The following is a 17,831-nucleotide window of genomic DNA, read 5'->3' as shown; positions in this document are numbered from 1 at the left end:
ATGTATCGCTTTCCAATTCATCAAGACGCACTCTCTCCATGACTTGGAGTTCTGACCCAAACCCAGACACCAGTTGGGGATCTGTCATATACATTTGTTTGCAACAGTCCCTCCAAGGCTTAAACACTGTAGTATTGGAAAGAGACATATTCCTGTGGGAAATCCTCCTTTTCTGTATGGTCACCCTGGATTCTTCGACTTTTGCGGGACCCTGTTTTATTGCTGGTTTCTAGACTCACCACACCGCTGCGTAGTGCTCAGTGTATGTGCAATGACCCCCCAAAAATATGGAGGAATTAGTTCATCCCTGGCGTATTTAACTTTTCTAGAAGGCCATTGTAAATTGTGCTGAAATTCACCCATGGCATGAAAAGTTTAGAGTCGACTGTGGACTGCAGCAATTAATATGCTGTACACTAGTGTGACAAAAGAGAACATGACTTCAGGCCTACCATTGTAGCCTGACAGTGGCAGAGTAAAACCTGTATTTTAAACTGTTAATATAGCCCTTTATGACAAGTAAAATATCCCTTTTAAATATTAGTAAGTCACCTCTATGTAAGCTTTGCAGCCCACAAGGCAAGGTGCATTGCTTTTAAAAGTGGGGCATGTAGAAAATAAATGTTACCATGTCCCTACAATGACAAGGCCCTAAAGCTATTTTCACTTTTGCAGATCTAGCTGTCCTATGTGGGAAACAAAAGTACAGATTAAAATACTAATACTGATAAGTAAAAAAAAGGAACAGCTACAAAAATAATTAAAACGACTATTTAAATACAATTTATTGGCAAAGTCGAGTTTTTAATAACTATTAAGAGAAAATAACTTTTAGAAAGTTATCCTTTACCAACTAAAACTGTGAGAAGCCTAATTAGTGTAAGCCTCTGCCAGCTCTCAGCCTGTGTTCAGCCTTGAATAGGTATGACAGCCCTCCCTGAGGCAAAGAATAGGCTGACCGGAATGGGCAGAGATGACTCCTCTGAACTCCACACAATATTCAGGGTAGAGGCTATGGACATCCTGTGACACCACACTGTCAAATCCTGCTTGAGGGGTCTGTTGATCCACATGTAGCACTTTGGGTACACTTGAAAGGGAGGAACAGGATGCCAAAACAATTCTTGTGGATCCCCTGTGTGGTTGCTCAAGGACCCTGCTTACGTCCTACAAGACATCCGTCTCTAGGTTTGTTGTGGGAATAGCAGTCTTCAAACTGGATTTTAGTATTAAATGTGGGAGGAACCTAGGAATACCATAGTAAACTTCAAACACATGCACCCCCAAGCCTCAGAGTCTAAGTTCATTGTGGCCAAAGACATTTGCCATCTTGATAATGCCCTGGTACATGGCATTTGGGCCTGTTTGTAATAAGGCAAACAGAAAAAGTGGGTAGGATTGACCCCAGGAACTTTTACACAGCTGGTTAGGAAGCAGACTCAATCAGCTGGTGTAAAAGTCATTGAGATAATCCATATATCTACAGAAGAGCATAGAAGGTAGAAGCAGTAGACAAAAGATTTTTTTTTAAAACGCATTGAGTAAGAAATGTTGTTAAGCAGAAACCAATCATGTTCCAAACCAAACTGGTCAGCAGAAAAAGGATAACTGGGAAGGGAATGCATGCTTAGCAAGGCACCATACTGCCTATGACACTTTAAATGATTTTTTTTTTCTATTTCTTTATTGAAATTTTCAATCAGGTACAAACATAGCAAAGAAAAAAAATGGAAAATGAACCAAAACAGACATAACAGCGTAATATAAGCATCACGACTTGTACATGAACCTTGTACCCACGGTGTGGGGAACTGTTCGACACAGACATCCGACAGAACATCAAATATGACCTGTTGTATACTCCGACGACTGTGCATGACGTATAGATGAAATTAATTGATAGTAGGCTCCTTAGCCCATATATCCCAAACTTCACCTCAGTCCATGGACTGAATGAGTAGTTCTGGTGGTGCAAGGACCCCGAGGCCCATCCGGTGGCTCGGTGATAACAGGCTAGTTTACTTTGTGGGCTGTGAAGCTGGGGGTAGTCAAATATAATCAAAAGACTGAGAATGTGCAAAAACGACGGCATTGGGCGGAATCAGGCCTGCTTCACGCCAGGCCCTGGTAAACAATTCGAAGTATGCTCTTTTAAGCGCTCATAATCAGCCTGAACTTCAGGACAGGTGTGTAACCCCTCCGGTTCCTTTTCACACCGCAAGATCGAAAAATCATGCCCACAGTTCCACGTCACTTCGCTCCTTTGCTCTGGGTGTACTGCTTGCTGCCAAGGGCTCGGCCCGAGTAATACCAGTATCTGTTAGAAAACACTTAAAGAACGGAACATTTTGAGGAAAATACATCAGACAATGAAAGGCAAAGTTTTCTGTTCATTCACAACCGAAGTGAGGCGAGCAGGGTAAGTAAAGAGCTGTGCCCTGAAGCAGGAACACGGCTTCTGTTTAAAACAGATTTATACAGCAGATACGGTGTGATTACCACTCGTTGGAGACGGAAGAGCGATGGATCCACGAGGACTTGTTGAAACAGCGCTAATATATACATTTTGTAGCTCTCCATTTGTAACATTAAGTTAGTATAGGGCTTTACGTCATCAGCCGTCCTCGCAATCCGTGGAATTCATAAACACGTCAGAGATCACTGCTTACGTCAAAACAGAGAAAGACGAACGGTTACACTACCCAGAGTCAGGTAAGCGCTCAAATATTCTTTTTCAATATAGCCATTAAAATCACTCAATATCTTAGCAGTGCATAACAGGCATATAGTAAAGGTTCAGCACAGAGAGTACTTATATCGCATCACTTCTGAATCAACGCTCTGTAGAATCGGCCATCGTTACTTTCAGTTTCTTCTAGCTCTTCCAGTCTGTTCAAATCCACTAAGCACATCAGAAGGATTCTTATCTGGGGTCCCACTTCAAGCAGGGACTTCAGCTCAGCTTCTGCAAATACAGCTTTTGAGGTGTCCAGCACACCCTCTGAAGAGGAAAGAGTGAAATATAGGCATTATCCTGTGTGAGAATGAGTTAATTTGTGTGAAGACTAGACTGTACATGAAAAATCAGTTTATTCAACAAGGAAAGCAAAATTAATTTCTAGGCTCAGATGAGAAATACAATAAATCTAGAAGCAGGATTTATAATTTAGGGTTCGACACAACTAGTGCCTAGTGGTCAGGGTGGCACGCGAACGGCAAGTAATCAGAGTCAATGTTTATGGTCATGGTAACAGCCCAGCTAACGGTGTAGTGTAGTTCCTATATTCCCAATAGGCTCTGCGCATTGGAATAACATAAACGATAGTTTAGACGTAGGACTGAGGTCGACTATGTCTCTATTGAATATGTTTGACTAAATTGTGTGTGCCAGCTAGCTCAGAGGTCACTAGAAACTTTCTCGAGTAAACAAGAAGGCGTTTAGCTTTCCTCAATAGACAAGAAGGGATTAGCTTCTGACAACCATATCACATGACAACTTTTTTCCCCCTGCAATAAGGAATATATCTCTAGAGTCGCGGAAACAATAGATAGCTATTTTACTCAGTCAATCGTGCATGCTTCGTTTCACCAGAAATGCAGAGAAATAGAGAGACGGGCGTTTTCAATAAAAGGGTTATTTATTGAGCAGTCTTCTTTCTCATGCAAGAGAAATGAATTGCCACAGTTGCAATATTTGTCATAAAGTAAAGTGCGTACAGTAAAAGGAGTATTATGAAATAATACTGTAAAAGCATTTATATGGTTTCTAAGCCATATGATACTTAAAATGGATAAAATACATACAATGATAAAATAATGACTAAACTTACTCAACTGGTGTTTCTAAGATACGCCTACCCCAGTGTACCTAACCTAAGCCTAGTACGTGGGAAGGAGTAGATGAGTTACAGTTTTTTGCCAAGAATCTGAATCAAGAATTCTCTATGGGTCTAATCAGCTCCGTACCTTGGGTATAGAAAGAAGGAGGTCTTGTATCTCTCTCTCAGGACTCTATCTCCCAGAAGCGGTACAAAAGGGGGTGGTGATGGACGGAGCATCTGAATCAAACACTCACACCCAGTCAAAAGATCTGGGTTTAATCCATCACCGTTCTTTAGCCCACTCTGCCACCCCAGTTCAGACATGGCTATATGCAAATCAGTCTGACCCTGTGCCTCATGGGAACAGTCCAGCCCGAACTGCAAAGCCATGTTTGCCCTGGACTGGAAACAAGCTTCCGAGGACCGGTTTCTGGCATTCCAGCCGCCTTCAGCCCGGCTTGCTTGAATCCAGTGGCAAAGTGAGCAAGGGACTCGCACCTGAGCATACCCTGCCACACTTATGGCGGCCAAAAGCGGTACAAAAGGGGGTGGTGATGGACGGAGCATCTGAATCAATCAAACCCTCACACCCAGTCAAAAGATCTGGGTTTAATCCATCACCGTTCTTTAGCCCACTCTGCCACCCCAGTTCTAGAATGGCTATATGCAAATCAGTCTGACCCTGTGGCTCATGGGAACAGTCCAGCCCGAACTGCCAAGCCATGTCTTCCCTGGACCGGAAACAAGCTTCCGAGGACCAGTTTCTGGCATTCCAGCCGTCTTCAGCCCGTCTTGCTTGAATCCAGTGGCAAAGTGAGCAAGGGACTCACGTCTGAGAATACCCTGCCACACTTATGGCAGCTAAAAGCGGTACAAAAGGGGGTGGTGATGGACGGAGCATCTGAATCAATCAAACACTCACACCCAGTCAAAAGATCTGGGTTTAATCCATCACCGTTCTTTAGCCCACTCTGCCACCCCAGTTCAGACATGGCTATATGCAAATCAGTCTGACCCTGTGCCTCATGGGAACAGTCCAGCCCGAACTGCCAAGCCATGTCTTCCCTGGACCGGAAACAAGCTTCAGAGGAACGGTTTCTGGCATTCCAGCCGTCTTCACCCCGGCTTGCTTGAATCCAGTGGCAAAGTGAGCAAGGGACTCACGTCTGAGCATACCCTGCCACACTTATGGCGGCCAAAAGCAGTACAAAAGGGGGTGGTGATGGACGGAGCATCAGACTGATTTGCATATAGCCATGTCTGAACTGGGGTGGCGGAGTGGGCTAAAGAACGGTGATGGATTAAACCCAGATCTTTTGACTGGGTGTGAGTGTTTGATTGATTCAGATGCTCAGTCCATCACCACCCCCTTTTGTACCGCTTTTGGCCGCCATAAGTGTGGCAGGGTATGCTCAGACGTGAGTCCCTTGCTCACTTTGCCACTGGATTCAAGCAAGCCGGGCTGCAGACGGCTGGAATGCCAGAAACCGGTCCTCGGAAGCTTGTTTCCGGTCCAGGGAAGACATGGCTTGGCAGTTCGGGCTGGACTGTTCCCATGAAGCACAGGGTCAGACTGATTTGCATATAGCCATGTCTGAACTGGGGTGGCGGAGTGGGCTAAAGAACGGTGATGGATTAAACCAAGATATTTTGACTGGGTGTGAGTGTTTGATTGATTTAGATGCTCCGTCCATCACCACCCCCTTTTGTCTCGATCTCCCAGAAACCCGCAAGGGTGACCGGAAAACACTGGAGCTGGATTTCTCGGCAGGAGAAAACACAGCGTCTTTCTCAGTGCGTCAGCAGGGAGGGTCGCCTTCCTTCGGCACTCGCATCAGCAGGGCGTCGGGCAAGTAGATAGCCGATCTACTCCAAACCACTGTGTGTTGCTTAAGGCAGATGCTGGTATATTTATACCTGGAAGGTGCAGAGTTTGACGTAAGGTTGGTTCTCCAGTATTCAATCTTTCATAGATTCACATGCTTGTATCTTCCCCGTCGTGTCATGGTGGGAGTCTCCCGGTAAATGATAACCATAGCGGTAGAAGAAAAAACTGATAGTGAAACCACTAGGCAACCTCTCCTCATTATGTGGTCCAAACTACAGCCAATTAGCTGCCAGAACCAGCCTACACCATTCCCAGCAGAGCCACCATACCTCAGATTTCCAACTGCCTTCGTGTGAGAAGGAGTCTCCCTGAGCTCTGCTCAGTTTTTTCTCTCTTCACTGAACTTTTGACCTTCACAGTTGGAAGTCAGGTACTGTTCTTTCTTGTCAAGCATTATTACATTCAGAATGTCTGAAAGCTCCAAGAAGAGCCTTTTCAGAGCTTGCAGGTCCTGTGGCAAGGCCAGATTATTTTCTGAGGATCCACACAAGGAGTGCTTGTACTGTCTATACCCTAAGCATATTCCTAAGGACTGCAAGTATTGCCGGACCTTCTCTGCCAAAACACTGAAAGATAGAGAAGCGCGCCTCTTATTATGGCTTCATAAAAGGAAATCTCCAGACTCGGAGTCTGAGGGAGAAGCCTAGGAACACACCTCTAAGAAACAAAAAAGAGGGTCCTCTGAGGAAAAGGGAGATGTGAGGAAACAAAAAGCACGAAAAACTAAGGAAGGTGAACCTTCTACTTCTCTCCCTCCAACTCCTCTCAAGCCTTCCTCAGAAAAGAAGGCTCCGTCGTCGCTTCCGCCGACGAAATCTACTGAAATTCCAGTCAGATCACCGACAAGGCCGTCGACGACGACCATCTCGTCGACGCTGAGTGCCAGACCTTCGTCGGCAAGATCTTGGTCGACGAGCATCCCGTTGACAATGCAGATGATTGTTCCGTCGACAGCCCCGTCGACGACTCCGTCGACGATGCCATCTCCAACAAAGATAACTTCAACCTATATTTCCATAAAAAGGATTGCTCCGTCGACGGGATCGTTGACTAGCAAAAAAAGGAGAGTTTTCCACACCGAAGATTTCACCTCTACTGCCCTCTACCATTCTGGATTGCCAGGAATCTGAGGAGGAAGGACCCTATGGTGTTGCTTACAGTCCTTCGCAGCTCCATATTAAACATCAGGATTCCGATGAGGAAGACCTTCAAGAGGTCCAGGAGCATTTCACTTTTACAGATCGGCCGGTCAAAGGCCAGATGAGATATGAGTCATTTCACCAGGCTTATCACTATGAGGACGAAGAGGAAGTGGATACACCTGTGCGGGAAGAGGCTATGTCAGTGCCCGTCTCTTTAATATCAGACCTAAGAAGCATGATTGACAGCTATTACCGTCGCTTTCCGGAAGATAATGCTCCAGCCCCTTCCACGGCCACTGGGAAAGTCTCTCAATCTGCAAAAGAAACACCCCTGATTCAGCCACCTCCTCCTCCTCCTCGGACGGAGGTCCAAAAGGTTATTACAATTCGTGATGACTTAAATGATTCCGATCAGGACGATCAAGAGGAGGAAGGAGAACTCCCTCAAGATGAGGTGGTTGGGGATGAATGGGACCAATATATTGTTCCAACGTCCCCGGTGTCACCATTGCCTCAATCAAGCTCTCCACCAGAGGACATAGCCAGTTTTCACAATTTGATGGAAAAAGCAGCTAAGAGATTCCAGCTTACTATGCCAGTCAAGGAAAGCAAACGTTTCCTTTACGACTTCAAGGATTCCTCCAGGAAGTCTGTAAGAGCCATTCCGGTTATTCAACATATCTGGGAGGAAGGACTCAAACTGATGAAGAATCCAGCCTCAGTCCCAGCATCTATACCCAAGCTGGATAAAAAGTATCGCGCTACAGAGACGGCTCCAGCATGTCTTATTGGTCATCCTCGGCCGGACTCGGTTGTGACTCAAGCAGCGCAGAAGCGCTCCAAGAACCCAATAACAACATGCGTGGCACCCCCGATAAGGAGGGTAAGAAGATGGACGGCATAGGTAAACGCTTTGCAGTCATGGCAGCAGCTTCAATCAAAGCAACCAACGCAATGGCACTTCTGAGCCGGTTTAATAGACAGATGTGGTCTGACATCGCACCAATCCTGTCGCACCTTCCGGATGACAAAGAGGAGGAGACTACCATCCTACAGGATGGAGGCAGGGCAGCGTCGGAGTCCATAGACGTGGCAATGGATATAGCGTCTATAGCTTTCCGCCAGATGGCTGGAGCGGTACCCCTACGGAGGCAAGGATGGCTCAAAGCTACATCCTTTCGACCGGAGGTCCAGTCTAAAATCTTGGACATGCCATTTGATGGGGAAAGTCTCTTTGGTAAGCATATCGACGAGGCGTTGCAAGGGATAAAAGTAGATACTGACACTGCTAGATCCTTGGGATCATTACAGCAAAGCCGATATCAGTCCTTTCGCGGCCGAGGATCCAGAGAACACTTTCAACAGCAACGTTCCTCTTACCAATCTAATCGGTACCAACCTTCCAATCAACAGGGATACCGTCAGTACTCCTCCAACCAGCAATATCGGTCCTCAAACACTTCTTTCCAACAATGTGTGATCTGCTGTGGGTTTGGTATGTACAGGTGAAAGGCGCTCAAACAGTGCGGGTAAAGTATGATGAGGGATGATAATAGGATAAGACGATGCAGACAGTATAGAGAAGAACCCTATAACCTCTAACTAATATTCAAGCATGGGGTGCCTGAACATTATAGAACATACAAACAATAACTGTGCACACGTCAGGTAAACAATTTGGTATACATGTACTGTTGGACAAACGAAAATGAAGCTGTTGATTTGATGAAAGCTTTATGTAATTCTCTTTAGGGAGTATACAGACGCCAGCCGACACGTGTTTCATCAAGCAGGACGAAGCCTGTGAATCATCAGGGCTGAGAGTGGCGTGATGGAATAAACCACTGGTAGGGTAGAGTAATCGTATTGTATAAGGTAGTCCGCGTGCTGGGTGTAACAGGATAAAATGGATAGAAAGCACAGTCGGGTACGACTGCAGTCGGTGATCGTGAGGAACAGGGTAGCAGTGTCGCTCCGTGAGGGTACGACTTCTTTCCAACAACAAGGAAGAAGAAAGTCCGCCGCCAGAGGGAAGCAAGACTCTGGTCGCAGACAGTGATGTTCCTCAGGCGCCTCCAATACCGCTTCAGATCAACCAGCTCCACTACCTCTCTCAGTTTCTCCCGCATTGGCAGTCCATAACATCGGACAGATGGGTATTAGACATCATTACACAGGGTCACACCCTGGAATTCTCACAAAGGCCTCCAAACCGTCCACCTCTCCGCAGAGTTCACCAGCATCTGACAGCTCTCAAAGCAGAGATCTTATCACTCATACTGAAAGGAGCGATAGAGGAAGTCCAATCAGACCAGCGGGGAACAGGTTTTTATTCGCACTTCTTCCTTATAAGGGAAAGGCAATCATCAAAATGAAGGCAGGTACTGGACCTCAGAGATCTGAAAAAATACATAAAGAAAATTTCTTTCCGTATGCTGTCCTTACAGGAAATTCTTCTGCTGCTCCGCAAGGGAGACTACATGGTCTCTCTAGACCTGTTGGATGCATACTTCCACATTCCGATACACAAAAAACACAAGAAGTATCTGTGATTCATGGTGGTGGGTCGCCATTACCAGTTCAAAGTTTTGCCTTTCGGCCTGAAGTCTGCCCCCAAAGTATTCACAAAATGCATGGCTTCAATAGCGGCGCATTTAAGGCAGCAAGGTCTCCAGGTTTTCCCCTACTTGGCCGACTGGTTAATAAAAGGACCATCGTTCCAAGCAACACAGAGATCTCTACGGATGTGCATGGATCTCTTCCAAAGATTAGGCCTTCGGATAAACAGAGAAAAATAATTTTTTCTTCCGACTCGTTCTCTACAATTCCTAGGAGCAATCTTAAAAACACAGGAAGTAAAAGCGTACCCATCAGAAGAACGAGTAACAAAAATCTTGAATCTGACTACATCTCTGGCATCAAAAAAGTTCACTTCCATCAGAATATTCAAGTCATTACTGGGAATGATGTCCTCCTGTATCCCATTGATTCCCAACTGCCGTTTGCAGATGAGACCGCTGCAAGAAGCCCTGGACAAACAATGGGTCCAAGCCCTGGGATCCTTCGACGACAAGCTGGTCATAACCTGTCAGATCAAATGAGCAATGTCATGGTGGGGTATCAGGAGCAACCTAACAAAGGGCCTGTTATTCGAACCTCAATCACCAAGCTACGTCATGACATCAGACGCTTCATTACGAGGTTGGGGAGCACATCTGCAAGACCTAGAGATTTAAGGCCTTTGGTCTCCTCAAGAGACAAAACTTCACATCAATCTCTTGGAATTGAAAGCTGTCTTCTTGGGCCTTCAGGCTTTTCTTCCCAGAATCCAAGGTTCATCGGTCTTAGTGCGAACAGACAGCACTACAACAATGTTTTACCTGCGCAAGCAGGGCGGCACGAGATCAAAACCCCTATCGATTCAAGCACAAAGGATCTGGAACTGGCTACTGCGTCAAAACATAACGCTGCAAGTGGAACATGTTCCAGGGGTAGACAACACAAAAGCGGATCTGTTAAGCAGGTCATCCGACATTTGCCACGAGTGGGAACTATGTCAAGTCCAACTGAATTGGATTTTCAACGTGTGGGGCAAGCCAAGTCTGGACCTGTTTGCAACTCAAAGCAACAAAAAGTGCAGACATTATGCCAGCAGGTTCCCTCAGCAGGGTTCGAGAGGGAATGCTCTTCACCTCCGATGGACAGGTATGTTTGTTTATGCCTTCCCTCCTTTTTCCCTAATTCCCAGATTACTGAGGAAAATGAGATCAGATCCTTGCCAAATAATACTAATAGCCCCAGCCTGGCCGAAGCAGTTTTGATATACAGAGCTTCTACAACTGTCGGTGGAGCCAAGGATACAGCTCCCAATAACCAGGGATTTGATTTCCACGAACAGAGGCCAAGTACTTCATCTGCAATTGACCTCTCTAAAATTGTCGGCTTGGAACCTTTTGAGCACGAATTCCAGTCATTAGATATCCCTCCGGAATGTCGTGAAATATTGCAAAGTTCCGCAACGCTGTCTACCAACAAGACATACACTGCAAAATGGAAACGATTCTGTAATTGGTGCCTTGCTCATACAGTGCATCCCTCAACGTCTTCTCCTGAGCAAATTCTTCCTTATTTGTTGCATTTAGCCAGATCAGGGCTTGCGCACTCATCTATTAAAGTCTATCTAGCAGCAATATTCAGATACAGAAGATCTCCAGGATGCCAATCTCTGTGGTCTAACAGATTAATCAAGGAGTTCTTAAAAGGGCTATTCTGAAAGTTTCCTCCAGTTAAGCGTCCTCAACCTTTATGGCAGCTCAACACAGTCTTGTCTCAACTTATGAAAGCTCCGTTCGAGCCGATCCACAAATCTGAACTGCAATTCCTGTCATGGAAAGTAGCATTACTGCTGGCACTCACATCAGCCAGGAGAGTCAGCGAAATCCAAGCTTTTTCAATACAGGATCCCTTCATACAATTCAGGCCAGATAAGGTGATGCTAAGGACAAATCCAAAATTTGTGCCTAAAATACCCTCTTCTTTTCATCTAAATGAACCGGTGATCCTGCCTACATATTTTAAAAATCCTTCTACAGCGGCTGAAAAAGCTCTACATACTTTTGACATTGGCAGATGCCTAAAGTTCTACATTGAGAAGACTAAAAACTTCCGCAAAACAAATCAAACCAACTGTTTGTCGCTTACTCGGGCCCAGAAAAGGTCTGGCCCTTTCACGTTCCTCCATCTCCACATGGATTGCATCCGCCATTGTCTTCTGTCAGGAGAAAGCAGGAAGGCCTCTCGACATGAAAGTTCGTGCCCATGATACACGGAAGATGGGGACGTCTTCTGCATTGCTAGCAGGATTACCCCTTCCAGACATATGAAGAGCAGCAACCTGGTCGAATGTTCATACATTCACCAAACATTACTGTCTGGACACGGAATGGAAAGCAGATGCGGCAGTGGGACAGGCAGTTCTGCGACATCTCTTTTATTCTGCTGTTTTTTCTATATAATGTGGATTCTCTTTACGCTAATAACTGTAATGGCAAAGTTTGGTTGTTCGTACCTTTTGATTCTTAATGAGTTCTTTTTTCTAAAAGGAATTTATGGTACACAGCCCCGAGAAAAGAAAGGGGTCTAGCCTAGAAACGCTCTAACTACAAGGACTGCTATCTACTCTGATACAAGCATGTGAATCTATGAAAGATTGAATACTGGAGAAAGAACTAGTTACTTACCTGTACACCATGGTTCTCCAGTATTATCTTTCATAGATTCACATGTGCCCGCCCACCTCCCCGTTTCTATTAGGTAGACCACCTTTTTTTATCTCTGGTTTCCTGCATAGCTCACTCTTAGGCTGTTGGAAATCTGAGGTATGGTGGCTCTGCTGGGAATGGTGTAGGCTGGTGCTGGCAGCTGATTGGCTGTAGTTTGGGCCACATAATGAGGAGGAGAGGTTGCCTAGTGGTTTCACTACTCTATGGATTCCAGGCAGTTTTTTCTTCTACTGCTATGGTTATCATTAACCGGGAGACTCACACCATGACGACGGGGAAGATACAAGCATGTGAGTCTATGAAAGATAATACTGAAGAACCATAGTGTACAGGTAAGTAACTAGTTCTACATAAGACGTCACTAAGAACTGGCAGTTCTTTCAGGACTCTCAGGAGTTCTAGGACAAATCAAAACAGAAGCAGGGGAAATTCCCGGGCTGCTGGAGGCTTGGTTTGTTTAAGAACGTGTTGTACTTTCTAGGAGTCTATGGGAGTAGCCTTGCCGTATTTGGACTGCATTGGCTATGACTTAATATGGATATGATTCTTATGCCTTTATAAGGATATGATTTATTATAACCACACAAGGGCATAAATCGGGAATATCTAATTAGGGTCCTAGATACATTCACAACACCCACTCCATGTATAATGTCCATCATTACTAAATACTAAGCAATAGTAAACATATAACGATGCATGTGTTTTTCAGCCCACCCCAAAATACATAGTTTGCATTTGAAATGGTGTATACACGAAAAATGAGTATAATACTGTACGTTTTCAAGCAGAGGTATCATTCAGATAATGCATATTTTGTTCATTTAGAATGTTGACTGAAGGAATCACGAAAATTACATTTATGAAATGGCTCTTAATACAGAAGAGAAGGTCGAGACCATTTCATCACATATTTATACAAGACTGTACATGTGCTAGAGGCTAAATCAAAATATTGTCTCTAGGTATTTTAAAAATAGAAATCTTGTTCTCTAAGAATAGTTCTACTTTAAGCAGAGTATCATGTGCCAAAAAAAAGGTAAATATTTTGGGAACTGGAGAAAAATAATTTCGCTTTCAGGAAGAAAATAGTCCCAATGCTTTTTAGAAGTTCTGTTTATCAAAACTGAAGGCCGAATTCATAGTTCAGGGAACACTGTGTGCTCGCTATTTCAAATATTATTCCCGTTGTTAGGAGAGAACATTACCTCAGATAGGCTTGCAAAAATTTGTCCACAACAGTAGGTGAAAGTTGGGCCAAATCCTAAAAAGTGGAAATAGTGCATATGTGCGATGCATTGCCATCATCGGTGTTTAGATCAGCAATGGTCACGGAAGGTTGTACCTGTGTGCCGCTTTCATCTTGTACCTCACCGCCACCTAATCGTAATGGTGAGGTCTCAACGAATGCCGTCATCAGAATGGGTAGACGCTGGGGACAACACGTTGCATGAGCAGTTACTAAACCAAGCAAAGTATCGACATCCATAGACACTGCTGATGGAAGTGTGAGACAGAAGTCTAACATGCATTCTTCTCCGCAAAGCAAGCATCGTAGAACAGGTAGGATGCAATCTTGCCAGATTGGTCTGAATGAAAGAAACCAGGTTGTATTCAGATCTCTTAGCCGATCCAAGCCGAGGACTTTAGTGATCCGCTCTCGGTATTGTACTGCTAGGATCGTGTCTTCCATTGTAGCCTGAGTTTTGTCTGTGACTTGACTTGTCATATCGGAGCAGAAGGAACAAAAATAAGATTCCTGCCACGAGTCCCAAGATGAGAGGCAGGCCGTTTAACACAGAAGTCATAAAATTCGGGAAGATGGCAAGAACTGCTTTGAAGGGTGCTAGCAGTCCCGAAAAAATTGTCTTAAATACATGTGCGATGCCGCTGGTATCAGACATGTTTAGGATTTGACTTAACATTTCTACGAAATGTACGGGGCAATTTGTTGATAATAATGCATGTATCTCTGCTGCTGTCCTTGCAACTTGCAGATCATACGTTTCTCTAGACGAGGTTAAAGGCACAGTTGTTTGTAAAAGAATAGACTTCATTCTGCTTAAAGTATCAATTCAAATAGAAGAGATATTCAAAGAAGGCCATATTGCCGCCTCCATGTCTGGTTTGCTGTTTGGATACAATACTTGCATACAACAAGTGACCATGGAAGTAACGCTTACGAGATAGGCTTTTCCTGGCACCATGCCATAACAACTGTGGTCACTTATTAGAACGTAGCTGCTGTTGGAAAGCTGTCTGAAAAAAGGCTATCTGTGTAGCAGGGGTGCCGTGCAGGTGACATGAAAGGTTATTTGATGAACCTTCGCAGACTCCATGCAAGTTAATTCCTTGACACAGAAGTGTACCACTTAGTGATTTTTTTACAGTGGTTACCACTAAGAAATACTTCTTTCTTGCCCCCACTCCAACATCTATGTGTATAAGGCAAATTCCAGGTTGTCTTGATGTATCCTTTACCCAACCTTTCATACAGGCCTGCTGGTATATACTCTTGGCAGTATTGAAACTGAAAAGTTGTTATCGGGATTGTAATGGTGTCATGTATTATCCATTCAATCACCGGTCGTTCTGACATTGTCAATGGCAATTTTAATAGTTTTTCAATGCTCAGCACCGTATAGTCTGCCCCTCTCTTTGCCAAAGAGATTTGTCTATCTGTAAGGTTATAGATAGAAAATAATGACGTTGTGTTGATTAGACGCCATGGCACGTTGCCTGAACGCAAATTTTGTAACGTCCAGCCTAACTGTACAATAGAACGTAATTGGGACTGGCCATGTTGTAACATTAGCATATCCTGTTCGATTATATCAATAGCAGAAGATACAATGCTGTCCAGTGAATACATTCTGGAAGACAGTCGTTAACCCATTGTCCACTACAGAAAGTGATTTTTCCAAATTAATACGATCAATTTCTCGTATTTTTTCTGCAGTTTCAATTTGTGTTATTTTCCAAGCTTCATTGTAAGCTGCGTATATACCGGCGTATATGAAATGTTTTTGACGCTGTTTGCGTGGTTCCTGTAAGAAATCTCGCAAGTGAGCACCTTCTTTAAGTAAAGTTAAGTGTTGCTTAATTTCGGGTGGTGTGGATTTCTGTAGCCATTCGAGGCATAGTTTTCCTACACTATAGGTTGTAATTATCCCTGGAAGTTGTCTCTGGGAATAGCTTGGGCCTGGCCTATTCTGTTTGAACCCCTGTATTTTGTTCAGGAATCTATCTTGACAGTTATTAGTGTCGGTGGGCCAGATCAACCATTTGTTCCAATTAGGATTTGTTCTGTTTTGTTTTAAAATATGAGACACGTCTAACCCCTCATCTGTAGTGTTGTTTCTATCAGGCATAGGCTTTGGTATAGACAGGTTGTTTAAATGTTTTATCTTGGCTAGACCAAGACAGGTTGTTTGTTGAATGGTGTCATTCAGGAACATTATTTGTTCTGGGATCATGCAGGCTCTGAATAATGATTCTAAACCTTGTACCTACCATTCTTTTGTACCCCAGACAGTTTTTTTCTCAATGTTGTTTTTCCAAAATACAAAACCAAATGTAGACATTTTTTCATAACATTTTTCAGAATAAATCAGTTTAGTATTTGTCAACATGTTTTTCATTCCTGTCTTATTCATAATTTTAAAATAAAACGTTTCTGGATCATTGACATTAAAACCTGAGAAGTATGGGAATTTCTCATAAAATGTTTTCGAACTACCTTTGGCGGAGTTGGACAATGTTCCCATTGATTATAACTGAACACATTTCTAGGATTAGCAGATTTATGCAAATAATGATGCCCAAAATGATTGAAGCAATACATTTCTTCATAATTCGATGAACCCTGTAAATAATCATGTTCTGTACATTTTGCTGACATTTCTAAATCTGACATCGTATTATTAATATTTTCAAAGTCCCAATCATCAGAGAAAGTACTAGGTAATACAAAGTCACTTAAAGAAATCTTGAACTGATGTGGATATTTCAAGAGTTCAACCGGGCCATAGATTTCGTAATCAGTATTGTCCCATGCTACACCACCAGGTAAAGGAATGGCTGTGATGTTCACTGATGATAGTTCTCTTATTTCAACGTGAGAGGATCTGTGAGGTTTTAGAACCAAGTTGATGTTCTGACTTGCTGTGTCCATTGTACTGTATTTTCCATCAATCATTCTTCCCAAGCTTAAAACTAAGATGAGCCAGAGCAGGAGGAAAAGTACACCTAACACAATCCACAGTTCAATCACGGGTGAAATCAAGTATGTTTCTCCAAGTTGATGAAAGAGCTCTGTAATGTTGTCTTTTAAAGTTTTGTTTGCTGGCTTGTCTCCATGTTCACTTGGATCATCGGAAAAGTCATCGAAATTGATAAAGTAGCCAGATGCAGTTCTGTCAATTGTTTGGATGGCATCAGGATTGTTATTAATCTTTGCAGTTGCTTCTTCCTTTTTCATATTAGAATAGTCCGTGGCTACATCATTGTAGACAGGTGTTTCTTGACAAACTGTTGCAATTTGTGTTTTAAGAGGCACAAGTTCCATGGCTTTGTTGCATAGTCCTTTTTTATTCACTGCAGGTTTATCAAATGTGATTAGTCTCTCAGTTTGAACCTTTTGGATTGTAGCAAGGTTTGATCTTCTGCTACTTCTTGGGAGTCCACTGGGCCTACTACTTATTATTAGCCACATGGTTGTGGTTTTACCAGGTCGATTGATACAACTCGGTTCTCCTTTTTACCAGCAAGGGGCGGTAGTACTACTGATCTTGTTCCGCTGATAGCTAAGACAGGTACTGCTTTTCTGTAAGAAGGCCCAAATTCATTCTTCACCGCGATCTTTTCTCTGACCAGATCCCCAATCTTTGAAATCCAGACAGGTCTTGCTGGGACAGGTGGTTTTTCTTCAGTGGTCGTTGGCTTTAGCTTTGTGTTACTTACACTTCTTCTTGTTTCATTTAAGTCCTGTAAAACAGCCAAACGATCTTTGATATCAAAGGTTTTTTGTTTCACCACTGGAGTCTGACAATCGAGATCATGAATGATCATTCTTGTACCAAACAAAAGTTCGTACGGAGTGATGCCTCCTAGAGAATTTCTTGGCAGATTATTAAGACTACGTTGGACACTTATTAGATGTTTGACCCACCCGTCACCCAAACCTAATACCCTCGCTGTTATAGACTGCTTTATGTCACGGTTTTTTCTCTCCACTACCGCATTTCCCTCGGGATGGAATGGACTAGAACACCGCAATGCAATGCCCATGCTGGCCATGGCCTCCTTGTAAGCCAGAGAGCTAAACGCAGGACCCTGGTCAGAATGTAGCATGCCAATTGCGTATGTGCCGATAAAGACTCGCAAATCTTTTATAACAGGAGGAGAGCCCGTCTGCGCTCGTCCGCGCCTCAGACGGGCCTAGGGCCAGTCTTGCTGCCCATCATACTGTAGAGACAGGGAGAATACTATATTCAAGAAAAGAACTCCTGGAAATAGGTAAGAGGGGAGGTCTTACGCAAACCCCGCAGAATCAGCAAAGGGATATCAGGAATACTGAACTGACATGTGGGCTACTAAATATACACTCGCTTGTAAAGCACTACAGGGAAGTGGCCTCACTGATAGAAGATCTGGGGCTAGACGCCCTGTTCCTAACCGAAACATGGACTAGCGCTGA

The 17,831-nt window shown here is 43.9% G+C and overlaps 1 protein-coding gene across 2 annotated transcripts in view; it reads right to left on the bottom strand.

The window, feature by feature from the left end:
* Positions 1 to 1,674: 1,674 nt before the first annotated feature.
* The window catches only part of SKA3 (spindle and kinetochore associated complex subunit 3), a 627,619-nt gene continuing 611,462 nt past the window's right edge, over positions 1,675 to 17,831 (bottom strand). The window contains exon 11 of one of the 2 annotated variants that reach the window (XM_086935202.1): positions 1,675 to 3,001. In XM_086935202.1, coding sequence (XP_086791328.1) covers positions 2,823 to 3,001 — 179 coding nt within the window. In that variant the 3' untranslated portion in view covers positions 1,675 to 2,822. The remainder of the gene's footprint in view (positions 3,002 to 17,831) is intronic. The other variant, XM_086935203.1, reaches the window with a different exon arrangement.

Source organism: Lissotriton vulgaris, chromosome 8 (genome assembly GCF_964263255.1).
Source record: "Lissotriton vulgaris chromosome 8, aLisVul1.2, whole genome shotgun sequence".
NCBI lineage: Eukaryota > Metazoa > Chordata > Amphibia > Caudata > Salamandridae > Lissotriton > Lissotriton vulgaris.
The sequence above is the reverse complement of the archived record's forward strand: the minus strand, read 5'-3'. Positions and strand labels throughout refer to the sequence as shown.